This window comes from Stegostoma tigrinum, chromosome 29 (genome assembly GCF_030684315.1).
Source record: "Stegostoma tigrinum isolate sSteTig4 chromosome 29, sSteTig4.hap1, whole genome shotgun sequence".
Classification (NCBI taxonomy): domain Eukaryota; kingdom Metazoa; phylum Chordata; class Chondrichthyes; order Orectolobiformes; family Stegostomatidae; genus Stegostoma; species Stegostoma tigrinum.
The window spans coordinates 44,660,323-44,685,639 of NC_081382.1; the positions used below are offsets into that span (position 1 = coordinate 44,660,323).

At 48.4% G+C, this 25,317-nt stretch overlaps 1 protein-coding gene across 2 annotated transcripts in view; it reads right to left on the minus strand.

The window, feature by feature from the left end:
• Positions 1-21,534, minus strand: part of col5a1 (procollagen, type V, alpha 1) — a 322,312-nt gene extending 300,778 nt beyond the window's left edge. For both annotated transcript variants that reach the window (XM_059638382.1, XM_059638381.1), the window contains exon 1: positions 21,311-21,534. In XM_059638382.1, coding sequence (XP_059494365.1) covers positions 21,311-21,410 — 100 coding nt within the window. In that variant the 5' untranslated portion in view covers positions 21,411-21,534. The remainder of the gene's footprint in view (positions 1-21,310) is intronic.
• Between the last annotated feature and the right edge of the window lie 3,783 nt (positions 21,535-25,317).

Consider the following 25,317-nt stretch of genomic DNA (forward strand, 5'->3'; position numbering starts at 1 on the left):
AGAAAGCTAAGTGCATGTTTTCATAAATGCCAGCAAGCATTGAAAAGCAAGGAAATTACACAAAATCATTAGTTAGGCCTCAGCTAGAGGTTTAGGTCGAATTCCGGACACTGTGTTTGAGGACAACTGACGAAGGTTGTCAGAGGTGTGCACAAGAGATTTACGCAAGGTTTACAGAGGTAAATGAGAGGTGTACACAGGGTTTACGCAGAGGTACATGGGAGCTTTACAGAGGTACATGGGAGGTTTACGCAGAGATACACAGGAGGTTTACACGAAAGATTTACATGGTTCAGGGGCAAGGGAGTTCAGCAATTTGGAGAGACTGGAGAAGTTAGGATAGTTCTTCCAAAAGCAAAATAGGTTAAGGGGGAGATTAAAATTGAGGTGTTCAGTGTCAGTGTGTTTTCATCAGCAGCGGAGGAGGCTGGGGTACAAGAGGGAAATGGAGACTGTGGATGGGCTCTTGGTGAGGGATGGGGGTGTAGCTGCAGATTCCTGGGCCAAACAGAGAGGCAGCTTGGCACTGAGGGCAATGGCAGGGCAATGTTTTCAGGAGAGCTTGGTGGCAGGAGGAAACTACCTTCTGTGCCAACTTTGAGATTGCTCAGCTTGGACTCACCCTTGCCCAGGTTCTTTCTAAAAAGAGATTCGCACCCAGCAGCCAAAACCCAAAAAGGACTGTCAGTGGGGTATGAAGGTTATCTGCCAATTTGGTACAAAAACAGCAGAAGGAGATAATTATCTGACTTAGAGTCAAGGACCAGTCAATCAAAGAGTGAAGACACAATTCCTTTTAATTGATACAAGATGAAGAACATGGAAGTGATGGGTCAAAGGCCCTCTATCTCTCTCTCTCTCTCTCTGTGCTTTTATCTCTCTGACTCTAAGCCAGCATTATGAGGATTCTGATATCGAGCAACCAATAGCAGGATGGTGGGGTAGATCCAAACACAGAACCCATTGGAATATGATCAAACAGTGTGAGCAATCCATTACACACTCAGCTATGCATTACACAATCATTGACACTCACAAACATACTCATCCATCTATTTCACATTTACCCATTAATTTCACACTCACTTACACGCTCACTCATCTTTTAGACTCTCCCACACTCACCATCCATTAAACACTCACAGATAGTCACCTATCATTTACACACTTTATACAATTACTCATCCATTACACACTAAGTTTCTCACACATCCATTACACACTCACCTAGTTGTTCATCCATTACACACTCATTTACAATCACTTACACTCTCACTTATCCATTCCACAGTCACTTATCCATTGCACGTTCACTCACTCACTTACACATTCAGTCATCCATTACATACTCACTCACACTCACCTATCCATTTCACATTCACTTAATCATCCATTACATGTGTCATGCACACATTTTGAAACTGTGGTCTGCACATGCAAGTCTACATCATTAATAATTATCAAGCGATGGTGGGACCCTCAAGCAGCTCCACACAATAATCTCGAAAAGTTTGAAAATGACTGTTCACAGCTATGCGCAGTGCCTTGTCACTCAGTGAATTTTCCATTGTGATGTCACTGTCCTTTCATACCCTGCACTCCAGCCTCAATGACAAGCCTGTTTGGAAGCTTATCAAATGCCTTTTAGAAGTCTGCACATATCCCATCAAAAACATTCCCCTCATTAACCATCTCTCACATCAAAAAGTAAACATCAGATCAACTTTACATGCACTGATGTATACCTATTGGCTTTTCTTTAGCAACCCTACATCTGTCCAAGGGGCTGTCAGTTTTCTCCAAGATTATCTTTTCCAAAACGTTTCCAACCTTGAAAGCAAACCAACTGTTATTCTTTACATCCTACTTTGAAGAAGTGTAATATTTTTGAATGCTCAGTACTTAAGCTAGATTAGAAGCTCATAGCCAAAGATACTCAAATTGTTCCCTCAATATATATTCCCTCAGGTATATCTAGCCTCAGTAATTCATATCCTTTATCAACTTACAGCCATAGTGTCTGAAATACATCCTTCATAGCCAGGAACTGGGCAACATTTGCTGGTTCAGTAAACACAGATGCCTCAGGGTCGATGTGTAAATCCCCTTTACATTCTCTACTCTGTCCCACCAAACCTGTCCCATCTATGTGCTGAGAGAAGAAGATTGCTTTTGCCTTTAGGAAAGCTGCCAATCTCCTCTCTCACTCTCTCTTTGCTTCTCTAATTTAAACTTACATATTCCCTTGCACCTTCAACTAAGGTTTGAATTGTGTCCTCCACCCAATATCTGGAAGGTGAATGCCTTCTTCAGCAACAGTTTACTGAAAATTCTGTTCATCATACCCCATGCTCCAAATTTGTTTGTACTCACTACCCCCAAAAAGAAAAATCTCTTGCCAATAGTTGACCTATCATGTTGTTAAGGACAGGTTGAAGCTCTGTAAAAGTTTAACAATCAGTACAGCGCTCCCTCAGTACTGACCCTCCAACAGTGCTGCACTCCCTCAGCATCACTCTCAACGTGTCAATTTTCAATGTTGGTACAAGCTCCTTGACATTTTGGGTCAGAAGTCAGTGTGTCAACCCATGAGGCAGAGCTGACACAGACTTTTGTTCTCTTGTTGGAACAGGTTCAGCTCAGTTGGCCCCTGGTGTCACATTTCTCGGCTTTGACTTGTCTTTGAACCACTCACTTTCTGTCTTTATTGGTGAGAAGCAAAGGAGACAGCAGGTACTTGAGCACCAAAGGGATAGATTCCCTGATGGGACAAGTCCAAGTTCCTGCTCGGGGTCAGGGGTCTACGTTGCTCTCTCTCTCTCTGTGTATTGCGGGGTTTCTGAAAGTCTGCAGCACTCTATGGGGACTGCTGTGTTCTGCAAGGTTCATTGCTAAGACTTCAATCCCATCCTTCCATGCAGTCATCCAGCAGTGAGTTTCAGGTCCTGGTCTGCTCAAGGGTTCCTGATCACTGCTTGCTTCTGTTCTCCACCTGGCAACAGGGAGCTCAGGAATAGCCAGGACGCATTGCCAGGAGAGGCCAGCAGCGCTCTTGGAAAAATCTAATCTGATTTTTAGAAAGGCCAAATCCAGTCAGGATCGAAGTGTCTGCCAGGCCTCCCAGGCCTGAATGCATACACACACACACTTTCAGAAAAAGAAGGACCTAACAGAATTGTGGGGTGGTGTAAATTCCTGGAATCAAAGCAGGAAGCAATCATATTGGATAGATCACAGAAATGTTGCAGGCAATGGTGACGTGTGACTAACTGGTGCCTGTTGTTTCTGATGAAGCCGATCTGGGACAGCCAGATAACGAGCCTCTTGATGTGTTCAGAGCAGCTGGGAATAGCTGCTCAGGGGCCGGTCCAAAATCCAGGGAGAACTCTGACACTGACAGCTGTTCAATCCTGATCACTACACCATCCAAATGTATTACACCATAGTCACTGACATACTTCATTTCCTACAGCAGGCAAAGATGCTGCACATCTGAAGGCAGTAACATGCCTCACCCTTACAGAAGATGCTTGCCATCATTAGACGGGTCATGTCTAAGGCAGTAACAAGTGATCAAGCTGAAAAGATCATAAGTGAAGATATACTGCTAACCAAATGTTCTTTCTCACATTCCACTTCCCCACACCACACCATCTCTGCAGATTCCCAAATTGCACATGGAGTAAGCAAGCAACTGTGATGCAGCGTCTGGTGAACAATGTTTCAGCTTTGTTTTCTTTCATTCTTAATTTGGGAGATGGGGGCTTTGCTGGCTGGGTCCATCGCCGTTCCCCTGGTGGTGGCGAGCTGCTTTTAAAAAGAGATAACAACCATGTTCAGTGGGGAATAGGGAAGGCAAATGGAACAGGTGCCTTTATTTCAAAGGGAATGGTTTAAAGAAGTAGGGAGATTTTGCTAAAACTCTACAAGGTACTGTTAGACCACAGCTGGAATACTGTGAACAGCTTTTGGGTACATTATCTCAGAAAAGATAAACCTACATTGGAGGCAGTGCTGAGAATGCGCACTTGGGTGATCCTGGGTTTGGAAGGACTGCCTTATGAGGAGAGGGTGAATAGGTTGGGCCTGTACTTGATGGAGTTGAGAAGAATGAGAGGAGACTTTATTGGAAGATATAGATCCTTTGGGGGCTTGGCAGAACAGATATGAAGAGGTTGTTTCCCCTTGTGGGAGAGTCCAGCAGCAGAGGACATCAGTCAGAGAAAAGGGTTGCGCATTTAAGACAGAGTTAAGGAGGAATTTCTTCTCTCAGAGGGAGTGAATCTGTGGAATTCTTCTCTGCAGAGGGCTGTTGGAGCTGTGTCATTAAGAATGTTCAAGGCTGAGAAAGGTAGATTTTTAATCAGTCAGGGGAATCGAGGGTTATGGGGAAATGGGTGGAAAGTGGAGTTAAGAAATTTTGAATCAACTACGATCTCATTTAATGGTAAAGTAGACTCAATGGGCTGAATGGCCTAATCTGCTCCTATATCTCATGGCGTTATGACAATGGTGAGAGTTCAGTAAGATGCAGAGAGAAAGCTTGCTTAGCCTCGCAGAGAAAAACCCTCTGTGAAACTTGAAACTTAAAAAAACACAAGGTTTGTCCCATCAACTCTGAGAGTAAAGAATTTTAATCAAACCAAGCAAACTGCACAAGATGTGACTCTCTGATTGCTACAGGAAGTCATGATGAAAGGATGGCTTGACAGTATCAAAGATACACCCTGAAGTCAAATCCCAAGATAGAATCCCACACAAAAAAAATCAAGTCAATATCCCTGAGGAGATAAGGAAATGCTGAATTGCATCCGTCAAGTCATCACGGAATTGAGTAGAGCCTGAGAAAGGCAAGAGAGGTTCGGCAAGGCACTGGCCAAGCAAGCAATGAGACAAAGAACTGTATCAGCTGATGCCCAGTTTGGAACAAATGCCATATTAAACAAGCAAGAGAGCTACCTCTGACACAATGACATCCCAAACAGAGCAGGGTTGAAACCGAAAGCAAAGCTGTTCACTCTCAGTGGAGCTGATTATCATGTCATCAGCTGGCAACTGGGAGTTAGACCAGTTGATGGCAATAATTATTGGTTAGTGAAATAGTCCAGCAGGTCCTATGCTGGTATGTGCATGCTTTTTTATCCCAGCATTAGAGTCCCAACTTCCCCGGTAATCAGCCCTTGATGCAGAAAACTGTTCTGAACACATTCAAGAAATTCCCTACTTTTGCCAGTGTACAAACATGAAAATCACCCCATTAATAACACATTGCCCTTGCGACATACTTGTCTAATATCTGCATTTACACATTCTACCATTTCACCGCCACTACCAGAAAGGTGTACACAACTCCCACCATTGTCTCAAATCTTTTCCAACTTTTTAAATTCTACCCATAAAGATATGTACCACTTCCTTCTTGTTATATGCTGCCTTGACAATTAAGTGATTTCCTCCTTAATCATTTAACCTATTCATTGCATTCTACGGTTTTCCCTACCTACCTGCATACTTTATAACCTGGTATAATGACTTCCCAATCCCGAATGTCTCTCAGAGATATCTCAACACTGACAACTGTGTAATTACTACCAAATGAATTTATATCTGCAACTTCATCAGTTTATTTCTTATAAATAGGGGAAACAGCACTAACCACTGAGCCGTCATTCTGCCCAATTGATTAATCCTGGGCTCTTCTGGACCAGATGTAAAGATATTACCACCGTAACTCAACACCCCTAATTTGTAAGGATTGTTGACTTGGCACATAACTGTGACCTCCCTCGATTGACGAGGGTGTCAATGGTTCATAGGAATAGGCAGCAAGCTAGAGTTGAGGCCACAATCAAACCGGCTGTGATTGTACTGATTGGTGAAGCAGACTTGAGGGGCTGAACAGCCTGCTCCTAGTCCTGATTTGTGTGTCTAATTGAATGTTTGTAACTGCTGCTCTGCTCCAACGCTTCACTCATACATTTCTTGCCTTCACGCATATTTTAATCAATTACAACTTTCAGTTTTCTGTTTTCCAGCACGGTGAAAAACACAATTTTCAATAATTCCTTTGTTCTCTTCCCTTTCATTTGCTTTCAAATTATTATTGATACAACCTTTTCCACTTCTTCACCACTTACAGCTCCAAAAGCCCTGGAGACGTCCCAAATTATCCTTCACTGGTAGAACGCTAGCCTCAGCCTGTGCCACTCAGTATTGGCCCTGATGCATTTGCTAGAGTCCCGCCCCCACTTCTCACTCTGTCCATCCATTCACACACACACAGTAGGAATTGGAACCAGGTCAGCCAGGTGGTCCTCACTGAATAGGAGTTCCCTAATTGGGACTGGTAATTGGGTCCAATGAGGGAGCCCTGGCTGACAGACAGAAAACAGGAGTGTCAAAGGCTCTGAGATAATGGGAACTGCAGATGCTGGAGATTCCAAGATAATAAAATGTGAGGCTGGATGAACACAGCAGGCCAAGCAGCATCTCAGGAGCACAAAAGCTGACGTTTCGGGCCTAGACCCTTCATCAGAGAGGGGGATGGGGGGAGGGAACTGGAATAAATAGGGAGAGAGGGGGAGGCGGACCGAAGATGGAGAGTAAAGAAGATAGGTGGAGAGAGTGTAGGTGGGGAGGTAGGGAGGGGATAGGTCAGTCCAGGGAAGACGGACAGGTCAACGAGGTGGGATGAGGTTAGTAGGTAGATGGGGGTGCGGCTTGGGGTGGGAGGAAGGGATGGGTGAGAGGAAGAACCGGTTAGGGAGGCAGAGACAGGTTGGACTGGTTTTGGGATGCAGTGGGTGGGGGGGAAGAGCTGGGCTGGTTGTGTGGTGCAGTGGGGGGAGGGGATGAACTGGGCTGGTTTAGGGATGCAGTAGGGGAAGGGGAGATTTTGAATGCAGTAGGGGAAGGGGAGATTTTGAGATTGTCAAAGGCTCTGTTCACTCTGACGGCTGACCTTGACAGAGCTGGAGCACTGTGAAGGACTCGCCAAGTGTGAATACATGGTGACTTGATGACGGAATACCAGCATCTGTGGAATTATTTCAGTGGTCATGAGAGAAAGGCACACTTCAGAAAAACTTTGCTCACAACAGACATATTTGAGGAGTTGGGGTAAGTATTTCTGGCATCATGCTATTATTAGGGAAACTTGGCCTGTTCCTTGCTGCAAACAAAGACTGGGCCCCTGTTTGTGGGAAGAATGTGTTTTTATTTCTGGACAAATGACATTGCGGAGGATGAAAAACAACGAGTAATTCTCCTGAGATAACAAGGTACAGAGCTGGAGGAACACAGCAGGCCAGACAGTATCAGAGGAGCAGGAAAGCTGATGTTTTGGGTCTGCACCCTTCTTCAGAAAATCCAGATCCGAAACATCAGCTTTCCTGCTCCTCTGATGCTGTGTGGCCTGCTGTGTTCATCCAGCTCTACACCTTGTTATCTCAGATTCTCCAGCATCGGCAGTCCCTACTAACTCTGAGTAATTCTCTTGACAGCTTGTGGACCTGTAGCTTTTTTGGACATTGGGGGCCTAATTTTCCCTGAGGTACTAGATACAAAAACCTTTCAAGAGTTGACAGATTTAGGTAAGGAATATAATAATCCCTAGCCTCTTCTAATTCTGAGATGCTATCAGATTTACTCAACAATTTAAGGACCAGGAAAATCTGCATGGGGATTTTTTGACTAGGCTAAGATGACTGGCAATGGCAAATGACTTTGGTTTAACCATTAATGTAATGCTGAGAGACCATTTGGTATGTGGGATCAACGATGTAATCAAGCAAAAGCAACTACCATCTGAAACCCAAATGGACTTCAAACAGGCACTGTAACTGGCTTTATCATTGGAAAATGCAGGAGTGTGGAGCATCTGAGTTGCAGGGTACTCTGGTGGAAGTGGACATGCTCACCAGTCCGATTGGGGGACACTAACTGAATGAAAGCAATTGTATGTCCTCACTTAGATCATGCCCTGAACATAGGGACTATAGGTCAGCCCCAGCAAAACAAAGCCAAGCCTCGACCAAACAGTTAAAGTTTTCTTCAGGATCTGGGCTGGCAAACCATTGTAGTTGCTGCTCATATGCGGTCTCAAGACAACAAAGGAGTCCCACTAGGGCTAAATGGAGTAACAGAACTCATAGGCCAGCATCTAGGAGAATGAACACCCTGGAAAGTCCAGCTATATCCAGTTTGGAACAGTTAAATTGCTTCACAACGTCCAAATCAGAACCAATCAAAATAAAGGACTAGTTAAATGATCAACTGTTTCTAATGGAGATTGATAGCAGCCCAGCTGTTTCTGTTATCACAGAAACTGTTTTTAACAAAACTTGCTCTGTACTCCAATTCTTAAGTTTGCACAAGCCCTTTGTAAGATTGAAAACCTATACTAGGGAACATTTACAGATTAAGGGGACAACTTCATTTCTGATCACTCATGAGAAGAAGCTGGTCCAGTTGCTGGTTATCACTGATTGAAGTTAATGGCTTGGGCCCAAGCTTGATGGAGTAAAATTAGTTCAGAAAGATTCACCTACATTGGCTCATTATTTTCAAACAGAAAATGGCTGCTGGAGTGAAACCCTAATTATATACCCAGAGGTTTTTCAGGAAATTTCACGGATTCTCAGAGGAGTCAAGGCCACCTTGCATATTGACAATGAGGTAACTGCACGATTCTGCAAGGCCTGCCCACCTCCACTTGCATTATGGACAAAAGTAGAGGCAGAAATCAGAAGGGTGGAAAATGATGGAATGATCAAACCAGTCTGGGTTGAGGAATGGGCAGCAGCGGTCATATTGGCTGTAAAGCCCAACAAGTTGGTTTGTGTTTGTGGGGATTTTAAACAAACAGTAAACTGCTATTCACAGCTGGACAAATACCCAATCCCTCATGTAGGGGATTAATACACAAGGCTGTGGAGGGGGGTGTCTGTCTTTCACAAAGCATGTTAGATTAGACGTTTGCTATGATTAATATCCATAAAGGTTAGCACCAATGTATGAGACTGTGAATGTGGAATATCGTTGGCTTGTGCAACTTGTCATTGGATGATGGAGAACATTTTACAAGATTTATATAGGTAGACATTTATCTCGATGATGTGGTAATAACAGGGAAGACCAAAAAAGGAGCACTCAGAGAACTTGGACGTAGTCCTGAGGCAGTTCTCCCTGATGGGTGTATGCCTTAGAAGGGAAAAATATGTGTTCTGGTCACCCAAGTAACGTACTTTGGCAACAGAGTTGATAAGATCAGGCTACACCTGTTGGAAGATAAAGTGAGGGTGAACAAAGGTACCCTGACTCCCTTGCCTGTACTGGAGCTTAGGGCTTTCCTTGGCCTGGTGAATTATTACAGCAAGTTCAAACATAATCTGACCTCCATCCTGGCACCTTTCCATCAACTCTTAAAAAAGGGTCAGCCTTGGAAATGGTCACATAGCCAAGCCATAGCCTTCAGGGAAGTGAAGAAACAGCTATCACCCTCTAAGCTCGTGGTGATGGGGGAAACCAAAAGGATGTCACAAACCAGAACTGAAACCTTTTGGACCCGGAGAGACCAGATCACAGCATAGAACCCTGCCGCATCTTCACCATTCCCCCAGACCTCCCACTAACTGAGGACGAGCGGTCAGTCCTTGGTAAGGGGCTCACCTTTGTCACCCCACAACCACACATAAACGAATACCAGTCACGGTTGGACATAGAACAGTTTTTCCACCGCCTTCGGTTCCATGCCTACTTCTTCAACCAGGAACCTAACCCTCCCTCCACTGACCCCTTCACCCGCTTCCAACACAGTCCTCCTCCTGGACACCACCCCCAGGCCTCATAACTTCCCTCGACCTCTTCATCTCTAACTGCCGTCGAGACATTAACCGCCTCAACCTCTCCACCCCTCTCACCCACTCCAACCTCTCCCCCGCAGAGCGGACAGCCCTCCGCTTCAACCCCAACCTCACCATCAAACCCGCAGACAAGGGTGGCACAGTGGTAGTATGGCGCACTGATCTCTACATCGCCAAGGCCAAACGCCAACTCTCCAACACCACCTCCTACCGCCCCCTCGATCATGACCCCACACCCGAGCACCAAACCATCATCTCCAACACCATTCATGACCTCATCACCTCAGGGGACCTCCCAACCACAGCCTCCAACCTCATTGTTCCCCAACCCTGCACGGCACGTTTCTATCTCCTTCCCAAAATCCACAAACCTGCCTGCCTTGGTCGACCCATTGTCTCAGCCTGTTCCTGCCCCACCGAACTCATCTCAACCTATCTGGACTCCATTTTCTCCCCTTTAGTCCAGGAACTCCCTACCTACATCCGTGACACCACCCACACCCTCCACCTCCTCCAGGACTTCCAATTCCCTGGCCCCCAACACCGCATTTTCACCATGGACGTCCAGTCCCTATACACCTGTATTCCGCATGCAGATGGCCTCAAGGCCCTCCGCTTCTTCCTGTCCCGCAGGCCCGACCAGTCCCCTTCCACCGACACCCTCATCCGCCTAGCCGAACTCGTCCTCACCCTCAACAACTTCTCTTTCGATTCCTCCCACTTCCTACAGACTAAGAGGGTGGCCATGGGCACCCGCATGGGCCCCAGCTATGCCTGCCTCTTTGTAGGTTACGTGGAACAGTCCCTCTTCCGCACCTACACAGGCCCCAAACCTCACCTCTTCCTCCGTTACATTGATGACTGTATCGGCGCCGCCTCTTGCTCCCCAGAGGAGCTCGAACAGTTCATCCACTTCACCAACACCTTCCACCCCAACCTTCAGTTCACCTGGGCCATCTCCAGCACATCCCTCACCTTCCTGGATCTCTCAGTCTCCATCTCAGGCAACCAGCTTGTAAATGATGTCCATTTCAAGCCCACCGACTCCCACAGCTACCTAGAATACACCTCCTCCCACCCACCCTCCTGCAAAAATTCCATCCCCTATTCCCAATTCCTCCGCCTCCGCCGCATCTGCTCCCACAATGAGGCATTCCACTCCCGCACGTCCCAGATGTCCAAGTTCTTCAAGGACCGCAACTTCCCCCCCACAGTGGTCGAGAACGCCCTTGACCGCGTCTCCCGCATTTCCCGCAAAACATCCCTCACAACCGCCCAAAGAGGATCCCCCTCGTTCTCACACACCACCCCACCAACCTCCGGATACAACGCATCATCCTCCGACACTTCCACCATCTACAATCCGACCCCACCACCCAAGACATTTTTCCATCCCCACCTCTGTCTGCTTTCCGTAGAGACCACTCTCTCCGTGACTCCCTTGTTTGCTCCACACTGCCCTCCAACCCCACCACACCCGGCACCTTCCCCTGCAACCGCAGCAAGTGCTACACTTGCCCCCACACCTCCTCCCTCACCCCTATCCCAGGCCCCAAGATGACTTTCCATATTAAGCAGAGGTTCACCTGCACAACTGCCAATGTGGTATACTGCATCCATTGTACCCGGTGTGGCTTCCTCTACATTGGGGAAACCAAGCGGAGGCTTGGGGACCGCTTTGCAGAACACCTCCGCTCGGTTCGCAATAAACAACTGCACCTCCCAGTTGCAAATCATTTCCACTCCCCTTCCCATTCTTTAGATGACATGTCCATCATGGGCCTCCTGCAGTGCCACAATGATGCCACCCGAAGGTTGCAGGAACAGCAACTCATATTCCGCTTGGGAACCCTGCAGCCCAATGGTGTCAATGTGGACTTCACCAGCTTCAAAATCTCCCCTTCCCCCACCGCATCCCAAAACCAGCCCAGTTCGTCCCCTCCCCCCACTGCACCACACAACCAGCCCAGCTCTTCCCCTCCACCCACTGCATCCCAAAACCAGTCCAACCTGTCTCTGCCTCCCTAACCTGTTCTTCCTCCCACCCATCCCTTCCTCCCACCCCAAGCCGCACCCCCATCTCCTACCTACTAACCTCATCCCACCTCCTTGACCTGTCCGTCTTCCCTGGACTGACCTATCCCCTCCCTACCTCCCCACCTATACTCTCCTCTCCACCTATCTTCTTTTCTCTCCATCTTCGGTCCGCCTCCCCCTCTCTCCCTATTTATTCCTGAACCCTCACCCCATCCCCCTCTCTGATGAAGGGTCTAGGCCCGAATCGTCAGCTTTTGTGCTCCTGGGATGCTGCTTGGCCTGCTGTGTTCATCCAGCCTCACATTTTATTATCACAGCATAGGACGGCAGATTATTACCGGGGGCAAGTATGATTGTCCCAAGCAAAGGTCACCCCCAGATATTGGCTGGACTGCACCAGAGCCACCCAGGGGTCTCCAAAATGAAGATGTTGGAGACAGATTATGTCTGGTGCCCAGGCCAGATGCAGACATAGTTGTGTTGGTGGGGCAGTGCCCAATGTGCCAACAAGGACTGAAATTACCACGAGCAGCTCCACCACATTTGTGGGAATGGCCGGGTAAACCCTGAACTGCTTACACATTGACTGTGCTAGTCTTTCCATGGACTCCATTTTTCAAGTCTTTGTGGAAGACCACCCAAAATGGCTGCATGTCCACAGAGTTCATTCATCAAAGATGGGGACAACGGTGGAAAAACTGCGCACATCTTTTACAATACACAGACTCCTGGAAGTGCTGATCACAGATAACTATGTTTTAACGCCAGGAATGTGAGTGTTTCCTAAAGTCAAATGGTAGTCGGCATAAAAGGATAGTTTCGTACCATTAATCATCCAATGGTCTGGCAGAAAGATCAGTCTAAACTTTTGAAGGCAGGCTTCAAGAAACAGCCTACTGCTTCACTAGATACCAAACTGTCCCTGTTCCTATTTGATTATTGGACCAGCCTACAAGCAACTACAGAGATAGCTCCAGCAGAGTTCCTAATGGGAGAAGATTCCACACCAGGTTGAATCCAATATTCTCAGACCTGAGGGTGGGTGAGAAGGCATCAGGAATCCCGGTGCCAGACACAAGACTCCTGTAAATGAGAAACACACTTTACTTTGGGGATAAAATTTGGCACTGGAACCACGGGAATGGCCCGGCATGAGTAAGAGGAATGGTTGACCTGAGGCCATTTCCAGTGACATATAAAGGTCAGGCAAGTGTGACAGAGTTGAACAAGCACATTGTCCATATGAAAGCTTGCAAATGATGCGGGAGCAAAACTTGTCTGGCTCTTTGATTGCCTTTCTAACAGTTCCAGAACCTGTGGGTTCTCCCCCTCCATCAAGTGTTGAAGATACTTCGGAATCAGAGATAGGCACGGCATATGTCACCGATTACATGCATTTGCCACCTGAAGAGGAGAATGAATTTCTTCCGAGATGCTCCAGGCACAAGACGTGAGACACTGTGAATTACATGCTCCCCATATCAGAGGCAGAGTAGGAGGAACCTGACTTGCTGCTAAAAGGCCCAGGAGGATCTACGAGAAAAAAAGGAACCAACCTATGTCCATAGACTGAGAGGAGGAGGAATTGCAGTGACTTGTAAAAAGGTTAGCCACACTGGCCCTAACGCCCACCTCTTCCTCCATTACATTGATGACGGCATCGGCGCCACCTCGTGTTCCCACGAGGAGCTCAAACTGTTCACCCACTTCACCTTCCACCCCAACCTTAAGTTCACCTGGACCATCTCTGATACCTCTCTCTCTTTCCTGGGCCTCTCTGTTTCCATCTCTGGCAATCACCTGGAAACTGATATCCATTTCGAGCCCACCGACTCCCACAGCTACCTATTGTCTACAGGAATAGTGCCAGAATTGTCTACAGGAATAGTGCCAGATGACTGGAAGGTAGCAAATGTGGTTCCCCTGTTCAAGAAGGGGAGTAGAGACAACCCAGGTAATTATAGACCAGTGAGCCTTACCTCAGTTGTTGGTAAAGTGTTGGAAAAGGTTATAAGGGATAGGATTTATAATCATCTAGAAAAGAATAAATTGATTAGGGATAGTCAGCACAGTTTTGTGAAGGGAAGGTCGTGCCTCACAAACCTTATTGAGTTCTTTGAGAAGGTGACCAAACAGGTAAATGAGAGTAAACTGGTTGATGTGGTGTATATGGATTTCAGCAAGGCATTCGATAAGGTTCCCTACTGTAGGCTATTGTACAAAATGCGGAGGAATGGGATTGTGGGAGATACAGCAGTTTGGATCGGAAATTGGCTTGCTGAAAGAAGACAGAGGGTGGTAGTTGATGGGAAATGTTCATCCCGGAGACCAGTTACTAGTGGTGTACCGCAAGGGTCGGTGTTGGGTCCACTGCTGTTTGTCATTTTTATAAATGACCTGGATGAGGACGTAGAAGGATGGGTTAGTAAATTTGCAGACAACACTAAGGTCGGTGGAGTTGTGGATAGTGACGACGGATGCTGTAGGTTGCAGAGAGACATAGATAAGTTGCAGAGCTGGGCTGAGAGGTGGCAAATGGAGTTTAATGCAGACAAGTGTGAGGTGATGCACTTTGGTAGGAGTAACCAGAAGGCAAAGTCCAGGGCTAATGGTAAGATTCTTAGCAGTGTAGATGAGCAGAGAGATCTCGGTGTTCACATACACAGATCCTTGAAAGTTGCCACCCAGGTTGAGATGGCTGTTAAGGCGGCATACAGTGTTTTAGCTTTTATTAATAGAGGGATCGAGTTCCGGAACCAAGAGGTTATGCTGCAGCTGTACAAAACTCTGGTGCGGCCGCACTTGGAGTATTGTGTACAGTTCTGGTCACCATATTATAAGAAGAATGTGGAAGCTTTGGAAAGGGTGCAGAGGAGATTTACTAAGATGTTGCCTGGTATGGAGGGAAGGTCTTACGAGGAAAGGCTGAGGGACTTGAGGCTGTTTTCATTAGAGCGAAGAAGGTTGAGAGGTGACTTAATTGAAACATATAAAATAATCAGAGGGTTAGAAAGGGTGGATAGGGAGAGCCTTTTTCCTAGGATGGTGACGGCGAGCACGAGGGGGCATAGCTTTAAAATGAGGGGAGAAAGACATAGGACAGATGTCAGAGGTAGTTTCTTTACTCAGAGAGTAGTAAGGGAATGGAACGCTTTGCCTGCAACGGTAGTAGATCCGCCAACTTTAGGTACATTTAAGTCGTCATTGGACAAGCATATGGACGTACATGGAATAGTGTAGGTTAGATGGGCTTGAGATCAGTATGACAGGTCGGCACAACATCGAGGGCCGAAGGGCCTGTACTGTGCTGTAATGTTCTATGTTCTATGTTCTAGAATACACCTCCTCCCACCCAACTTACTGCAAAAAATGCCATCCCACATCCCCAATTACTTTGCCTCCACCACATCTGCTCCTAGGACGAGGCATTCCACTCCTGAACATCTCAGGTGTCCTCATTTTTCAAGGACCACAACTTCTCCCACATCAGTGATCGAGAACTCCCTCGACCGAGTCTCCTGCATTTCCCGCAACTCATCCCTCACATCCCCTCCCCGCAATAACAGCCAAAAAAAATCCCCCTCATCCTCTTGTATCACCCCACCAACCTCCGGATACAACACATCATCCGCCGACACTTCTGCCATCTGCAATGTGTACCCACCACCAAAGACATTTTTCCCACTCCACCCTTATCTGCTTTCTGGGGGTCCACTCTCCCCATGACTCCCTTGTCCGTTGCATGCTCCCCTCCAGCCCCACCACACGCGGCACTTTTCCCTGCAACTGCAGGAAATGCTATATCTGCCCCTACACCTCCTCCCTCACCCCCATCCCAGGCTCCAAGAAGACTTTCCACATCAAACAGATGTTCACCTGCAGATCTGCTAATGTGGTATACGACATCCGCTGTTCCCGGTCTGGTCTTCACTACATCAGGGAAACCAAGCGGAGGCTTGGGGACCGCTTTGCAGAACACCTACGCTCGGTTCGCAATAAACAACTGCATCTCCCAGTCGTGAACCATTTCAACTCCCCCTCCCATTCCACAGGTGACATGTCCATCCTGGGCCTCCTGCAGTGCCACAATGATGCCACCCAAAGATTGCAGAAACAGTGCCTCATATTTCGCTTGGGAACCCCGCAGCCCAATGGCATCAATATGTACTCCACAAGCTTGAAAATCTCCCCTCCCCCTACCACACCCCAAAACCAGCACAGCTTGTCCCTGCCTCCCTAATCTGTTCTTCCTCTCACATATCCCCTCCTCCCACCTCAAGCCACACTCCCATCTACCTACTAGCCTCATCCTGCCCTCTTGACCTGTCTGTCCTCCCTGGACTGACCTGTCCCCCTCCCTACCTCCCCACCTACACTCACCTTTACTGGCTCCATCCCCACCTCTTTGACCTGTCTGTCTCCTCTCCACCTATCTTCTGCTCTATCCATCTTCTATCCATCTCCCGCTATTTATTTCAGAACCCACTTCCCCTCCCCTATTTCTGATGAAGGGTTTAGGCCCAAAACGTCAGCTTTCCTGCTCCTCTGATGCTGCTTGGCCTGCTGTGTTCATCCAGCCTCACATTTTATTACCAATTTAACTTGCTGGTTACAGAGATAACTACCCAATCCCAGAACATAATATGCTCCAAATACAACATCACACTTACCTTCCTCTGCCACTGTCACATACTTATACTCATGCACACACACAACCACACAAATGTGCATGTGCACACCCATTGGTGCATACACAGACACACGCATACACACACACTCATACACGTGCATACACGTACACACATTCACACGCACATGCAAATATATATACTCACATATTCACGCGCAAACACATACTTGTGCACACAGACAGGCGTGCACACATGCACACACATATATGCATGAACACATGCAAGCACAAACATGCACACATGCACGCACACCCACATGGATGTGCACACACACTTGTGCACATACTCACGCGCGCACACATACACACACACACACACACACACAAAAGCACATGTGCAAATGAGCTTTCTCTCACACACACAGTGCAAGCAAGTAGCTCTATACGCGTGTGCACATGCACACTCATGCATGTACATACAGAGGCATACATGCATATGCACATGCACTCACACATACACAAGCGTATACACACATATACACACTCACATGCACACACACATACACACGTATACACACACATATGTATACACACTCATGCACACACGTACACAAGCGTATATATACACACTCACATGCACACACGTACACAAGCGTATATATACACACTCAAATGCACACAAGCGTACACACACATATACACACACTCATGCTCACACACACATGTATGAACAAACATGCGCGCGCGCACACACACACTCACATGCATGTACACACAGACACACACACATGCATGCAAACACGCAGAGAGAAACACACACACACACACACACACACACACACACACACACACACACACACCATCGTCATTGTTGGTCCTTCAGAGATGAGGATGGTTCACTTCCACATTCAGGGTGAGTCTTTAAGTGGCTGTACAGACTGGTGCAGCTTCCGCAGCCTCTGTTACATTTGGGGTAGGTGGTGATCACAGGGAGGGCGGGGGGTGGGATTGGTGTGGCAGTGCGCTTCTTTCGCTTGACTTCTGCTTTTTCCTGACGGCAAGTCTCGACGTGCTCGACACCTTCCCGGATGCACCTCCCCGACTTTGGGTGGTCTTGGGCCAGTGATTCCCAGATGTCTGTGGAAATGCTGCACTTTGCCAGTGAGGCCTCAAGGGTATCCCTGAAGCACTTCCTCTGTCACCTGGGGTTTGCTTACTGTTTCAGAGCTGGGACCAGAGCACCTGCTCGGGGAGTCTTGTGTCGGTTGTGCAGACAACATGCCCAGCCCAATGCAGATGATCAAGGGTGGTCAGTGTCTCGATGTTGGGGATGTTGGCCTGATCGAGGAGGCTGGTGTTGGTGTGTCTTTCTTCCCAGCAGCTCTGCAGGATCTTGCACAGGCAGCATTGATGTACTGCTCCAGTACTTTGAGGTGTCTGCTGTAGACAGTCCATGTCTCAGAGCCACATGGGAGGGTAGGGACCACTACAGCCCTATAGGCCATGAGCTTGGTGTTGGATCTGATGCAGTTGTTTTCAAACACCCTTCTCCTCAGGCACACTGCTGAATGTCCTCATTAATTGCTGCTTTGGCCAAGAGGACACTCCTGAGATATTGGAAGTGGCCGATGTTTTCTAAGATCACCCCATGGATCTTGTTGATTAGGAGGTTTGGTCTCCATTGCCTGGCCAGCTTGTTGGAGGACGTTTGTCTCGTACGTGTTCAGAGTGAGACTCATAGTCTCCTATAACTCTGTAATGGTGCTGACGATGACACACACACACACACACACACACACTCAACCATACAGTCAGGCACACGCTTACGCACATATATGCAATCACACACTTACTCAGACACACACACACACACACACACACAGTCACACAGACAAGATCGTGCTCACACAAATTCCCTGTTCCAGACAAACATTCGCAGATTTTCCTGTTCTCTTGATGGAACTTTGCTTCCCATTCAGTGTGTATGGGATAAAAAAACTCACGTTTGGGCCCTTGGGTTTGGAGTAACCAAACAAAATCACAGAGCCTGAGTGACTGGTTAGAGAGACCAATCAGGGTCACATAGTCTGAGTGACCAAATAGAATGACCAATCACAGACACACTGCCTGAGTGATCCATTAGCGTGACCAATCATAATCTCACAGTTTGAGTGACCAGTTGCTATGGGTTACAGATAAACATCTGCCCAATTTTACTTGGTCATTTCTCTGGCTCCCAGCTGGTCACCAGTTGCTCATGACAGAGTCTCTGGTCCTGGTCAATCTAAGGCACTCAGCTCAAAGGACAACGGCTGTGATTTGAACCCTTGCCCTGGGCTAATAACCCAACAGTTCACTCCCACCAGCCTCACCCAAATCATTTTCCTGCCCCCACTGAACCTTTCCATTCAACCCTCCCCTCACCCAAAAACACTGGCAACTGACTCTTTCAATCCTGTAACATGGTATCACAGGAACACGTCCAGCACAGAGCACACCACGGCCTATCGTGTCAGCACCAGGCTAACATTATTCTTCAATTTCCTGTCTGCCTGGGGAAGGGCCCACTCAGATAGGTGATGATCCGTCCTGAGCTGCACTGTCTCAGTGACAGCTTTCATTACACTGGGGTTGGGCTGGACAGAGTGGAAATCTCCCTGAGCTGGGAAGATGTGAGAGGCCAGTCTCCTGGTTCAAGGACACAGAGGGTCAGTGCTGTCCCCATCCTCTCATCCTGAAAGTGGCAGGACCTGGTTCAGCTGTACTGTCTGCTTTTCAGAAATTTCAAGCTAGCAATAGCCCTTTTATCTGTTTGAGACTTGGCTTTATCGGTTCATATTTCAAAGGCAGTTACCGTCTCAAATGTAACCAAATCCCAAAGGAAATCTAAATCCAGGCAACTGCCTCTCTTCTGTAACATTCTCCTCCATTACAGGAGACAGAGAAGGGAATGGATTGAGAAGTATAAAATTATGAGGGGAACAGAGAGAAAGAGATTCTTCACTTTGGTAGAAGAATCAGTGACGAGTGTGATAGAGATTGAAGGTAAAGGGTGGGGGGCTGTGAGGAAAAGCTGTTTCACCCCGTGGGTGGTAGGAATGTGGAACTCACTGGCTGTAAGGGTGGGAAAGGTAGAAACCCTCATCACTCTGAGGGAGTATTCAGATATATACTTGTAATACCAAGGCAGACAAGCTGTAGTCCACTGAACAAGTAAGGACTGCGGGTGCTGGAAGCTAGAAGCAATAAATATGGAGCTGGAAAAGCACAGCAGATCAGACAGCATCCAAGGAGCAGGGATGTCAATGTTTCAGGCTGAAACCCTTCATCAGAATTGAGAAGGGGAGGGGGAGACCAGAAATTAATAGCGGGAGGATGGGCTGAGGTGAGGGTAAGTGAGATGGAGATAGGTGGATGCAGGTAGGGGATTATTGTGTTGTTCAGTGGGAAGGGTGGAGCAGATAGGTGAGTAGGAAGATGGACAGGTTGGGGGTGGAGAGATTTTGAAGCAGGTGAAGTCAGTATTCAAGCCATTCAGGGAAAAGGGCCCAAGGCGCAATATCAGGAGTTGTTCTTCCAGTTAGTGTTTGGCCTCTCTCTGATAGTGGAGGAGGCCAAGGATGGACATGTCACTAGGGGACTGGGAGGGGGAGTTTTAGCATGTGGTAACTGGGAGGTCGGGCTGGTTGCATGCAGAGGGCAGATGCTTCGCAAACCGGACCCCGAGTAGGTGCCTGGTCTCCTCAATGTAGAGGAGGCCACATCGGGAGCAGCGGACGCAATAGATAAGGTTGGATGAAGTGCAGGTGAATCTCCACCAGATTCCAAGTGCTGGAAATGGGACTAGAAGAGTTAGGTGGTTGCTTTTGACCAGCGCAAACAAGATTGGCCAAAGGGCCTTTTTTGTGCTGTAGATTTCTCTGACCCTATGCATAGGGAAATTATTCCCTCAATCCCTGTGATCAGGATCTCATTGGGACCTCTCCAACTCCCAGTTCAGCAGAAATGTAGACTGTAATTCACTATGATTCACTTAAACTGCAACATTCACTAACACCGTGAAGAATCACACTGGCCTGGAAAGGTAACACTGCTTCTCTCTGTCCCTCTCACTATCTGCCGCGGCTGCCAGACCTCCTGGTTTCAATTCAGTCATCAAGATGTTCTCATAACTCATCTGTAACTGGCCTGAACCAATGTCCAAATGCAACCCCACACCCCAGGGCTGTTCTCAATCTCCCACTTTACAAACTCTCCAGCGCTGTCCCAGGAGGCTATTCAGTTTTGGGGGAGATGCTGAGGCCGGTGTTAGAAATGGGATTTGTGAAATGGTGACTAGGGACAGCAGGAAGCATTGTGTCTGGGAACTGACACTAGGTACAGAGAAAGCCAGCAGCCCGTTCTAAAGCTGATCCGGAGAGACACAAAAAGAATTCTTCCAAATTAAACATGAACGCGGACAGAAGAACAAGCAAGCTTTCTCGGGGAATTGATTGGTTAAGGCGAGCTGTGTCAGAGCCGAGTCTGAACAGGGATCCGGGGGAATCTTATCTCACAAAATAAAAATCTTTTTGAAAAGGAATGCACTCAATTCAAACCAACTAATGGACTCCACATTGAGACTGTGTAGGTTGGGGGGTTGGGGTGTGGAATTGAGAACTTGTCTGATTTAGTTCACTTGCAATCCTAAACCAATGACTTCGGAGGATTTTTGAATGGAGTTTGTAGCCGCTGAGCTCCTGGCGAGAGCAGTTTGGGTTCAGAAACAGTCTGCACTTACCTGCATTTACATAAGTTATTACTGAGAGGATGAGGATTTGTAAAGTTACAGCACAGTCCCAAACCGTTCTTGCTCTCCTCCACCGGCTCCGGTTATCCATATCGTGCACAAGCTGCTGCTGTCACCAGCCCAGTTACGGGGAGGTGGGGTGCAGTTACAATGTCTGGGGCGGAGTGGGGGGGACCAGGAATTCAGGGGCTGGGGTGCACACAGGCGTGATGAGGTGGCGGGGGGGGGGGGGGGGTGGATGATATCTATGAAGCCATGGGGGATTTGGGTTCTCTTCGGTCTCCCAGTCCCAGCTCCTGGCGCCTCTCTGTTGCCTCGGCAAACTGGCCCTTCTATCCCCGAGCTGACAGCAAAACCTGGTCTCTCTCTCACACACACAGTTTCCTGGAACTGAACAATTCTGCAGCAACAAAAAGCTGGAACAAGAAGAGTTTGGTGGTTTGGGATCTCGCCCCCCCCCCACTCACTGCCCACTCAAACTCAAAGGGCTGAGACCGCCCAGAACAGCCTGCACTTTATTGGGCACTTAAGGAGGGAGGGCGCTGGAAACAGACCGAGAACTGAGGCTGCAATTTCCAACTTTGTTGTATTTCCATCAACCAACCGGAGAGGCCGCGTCTGAAGCGGCAAATTTAAGCACTAAACAATACACCATCGAACAAATACAAACCCACAGGATTCCCAACTCACACAGGATGCCAGAACAAACAGGATCCCAACATACTAGATCCCTAAACGCAGGATTCCAACACACAGAGGATCCCAATACACAGAAGATCCCAACAAATTGGATCTTAAAGCAAAGGATTCCAATAACACAAGAACTCCATGCAGAGTCCCACCACATACACACGATCCAAACACATACTGGATCCTAGTACACTGCATCCCAACACACAAGATGCCAAATGTACAATCACACAGGATTCCAAACACTCTAGATCCCAAACACAGGTTCTATACACATAATTTCAGACAGGATGCCAACACACAGAATCCCAGTCACAAGATCAAAAAACACAGGATCTCAAACAGAAGGTCCTGAAAGACAAGATTGCAAAGGATTCCAAACACAAGGTCCCAAAACACCCAAGTTCCCATAGCAGGATGCCAAGTGGATTGTGAAGACACAATTTCACACACACCTTTATTTATTCTGTACCTTTGATCCTTTCTTCCGCTGTCAGTTTGTCTCAATATCTTTCACTCTCTATATCTCTCAGTCTGCCTCTCTTTCTCTCTATCTCTTGCATTCTATCTATCTCTCACTCTAGTCTGCATCTCTCTCTCTCATTATCTATCTCTCTCTGTTTGTATCTGTCTCTGTTTCTAGCAAGTTTTGAGAAGATTTGTAGCTCAGTTTGAGGTTCTGGATGTGAGTTTGCTCGCTGAGCTGGAAGGTTCATTTTCAGACGTTTCGTCACCATTTTTTTATTTGAAAAAATATACTTTATTCATAAGATGTACAAAAAATAAAACATATTTACACACCTACCCAGTCATGCAAGCCACTCCGGGTTACCCAGGGGGTACATACACCAACTAAAGGAAAAAAACAAAGCAAAAAAAAACAAAGCAAAGAAAACACCCCGGCAGTTGTCACCCCGCACAGTCCCCGTTGGCCCCCTGACCAGTTGGGGAAGGCGCCAGCTAGGCCCAGTTACCAGATAGGGCCCTTTTTTCTATTCTGGACGAGGGGTTTCATACCATGGTCTTTCCCCACCACGCCTCGGCAGCGGCTGCCCCAAGCTTTAGCGCGTCCCTCAGCACGTAGTCCTGGACCTTGGAGTGCGCCAGTCTGCAACACTCGGTCGGGGTCAGTTCTTTCAGCTGGCAGACCAGCAAGTTGCGGGCAGACCAAAGAGTGTCTTTCACCGCATTGATGGTCCTCCAGGCGCAGTTGATGTTGGTCTCGGTGTGCGTCCCTGGAAACAGCCCGTAGAGCACGGAGTCCCGCGTCACGGAGCTGCTCGGGACGAACCTCGACAAATACCACTGCATCCCCCTCCAGACCTCTTGCGCATAGGCACACTCCAGAAGGAGGTGATCGACAGTCTCGTCCCCCCCGCAGCCACCTCGAGGGCAGCGTGCGGTGGTGCAGAGATTCCGGGCATGCATAAAGGATCTCACTGGCAGAGCCCCTCTCACCGCCAGCCAAGCAATGTCCTTGTGCTTGTTTGAAAGTTCTGGCGATGAGGCATTCTGCCAAACGACTTTGGCAGTCTGTGTGGGGAACCACACGACGGGATCCACCCTCTCCTTTTCCCGAAGGGTCCCGAGGATACTATGTGCTGACCACTGCCTGACGGCCTTGTGGTCAAAGGTGTTTCCTTTCAAAAATTTCTCCACGAAGGACAGGTGGTACGGAACGGTCCAACTACTCGGAGCGTTCCGTGGCAACGAGGCCAGGCCCATCCTTCGCAACACCGGGGACAGGTAGAACCTCAGTAAGTAGTGACACTTGGTGTTTGCGCACTGAGGATCTACGCACAGCTTGATGCAGCCGCACACAAAGGTAGCCGTCAGGGCGAGGGTGGCGTTAGGTACGCCCTTTCCCCCTATCCCAGGTCTTTGTACATGGTGTCCCTGCGGACCCGGTCCATCCTCGACCCCCAAATGAAGTGGAAGATGGCCCGGGTGACTACAGCGGCGCAGGTCCAGGGAATAGGCCAGGCCTGTGCCACATACAACAGTACCGAAAGCCCCTCGCACCTGACAACCAGGTTCTTACCCGCGATGGAGAGGGACCGGAGCGTCCACCTGCCCAGCTTCTGCTTCAATTTGGTGATACACTCCTCCCAGGTCTTAGTGCACGCCCCAGCTCCACCAAACCAAACACCCAGCGCCTTCAGGTAGTCTGTCCTGACGGTGAAGGGGATGAAGGAGCGGTCGTCCCAGTTCCTGAAGAACATGACCTCGCTCTTACCCCTATTGAGTTTGGCACCCGAGGCCAGTTCAAACTGGCCGCAGATGTCCAATAGTCTACTCACCGACCGACGATCGGTGCAGAAGACGGCGACATCGTCCATGTACAGAGAGGTCTTGACCTGAAGGCCTCCGCTGCTTGGGATAGTCACGCCCTTCAGGCTCACGTCCTTCCTGATGGAGGCGGCGAAGGGCTCCACACAGCACACGAACAAGGCAGGAGAGAGCGGGCAGCCCTGCCTGACTCCAGATCTAACAGGAAAACTGTCTGATTCCCACCCGTTGATCGAGACTACGCTAACGATGTTGGCGTAGAGCAGCCGGATCCAATTGCGGATGCCCTCCCCGAACCCCAATTTGGAGAGGACGTCCCTCATGTAAGCATGAGAGACCCTGTCGAAGGCCTTCTCCTGGTCCAGGCTGACGAGGCAGGTGTCCACCCGCCTGTCCTGTACGTAGGCGATCGTATCCCTGATGAGCACGAGGCTCTCAGCGATCTTCCTGCCCGGCACAGCACAGGTTTGGTCAGGGTGAATCACTGACTCCAGGACAGACCTGACCCGGTTGGCTATGACCTTGGCCAGGATTTTGTAGTCCACGTTTAATAGTGAAATGGGACGCCAATTCTTAATTTCTTCCCTCTCCCCCTTCCTCTTGTAAATGAGGGTGATGATGCCCTTCCTCATGGACTTGCACATTTCCCCTGCCCGAAGCGCACTATCGTACACCTCCAGCAGGTCCTGGCCGACCAGGCCCCACAGAGCGGAATACAGCTCGATCGGTAAGCCGTCGCTTCCGGGAGTCCTATTCCTCTCCAAGGACTTGAGGGCTCTGGTCAGCTCGTCCAGGGATATCGGCCGGTCCAGCCACTCCCTCGTGCCGTCATCTAAGACCTCCGTAATAGATGACAGGAACGACTCGGAGGCCGTGCTGTCCGTGGGCTTCGTGTTGTACAGTCCGCCATAGAAGGATCTGCTGATCCTCAAAATATCGGGCCGAGACGACGTCATCGAGCCGTCGTCCTCCTTCAGCCGGCTAAGCACAGAGCTCTCTTTGTGCACCTTCTGAAAGAA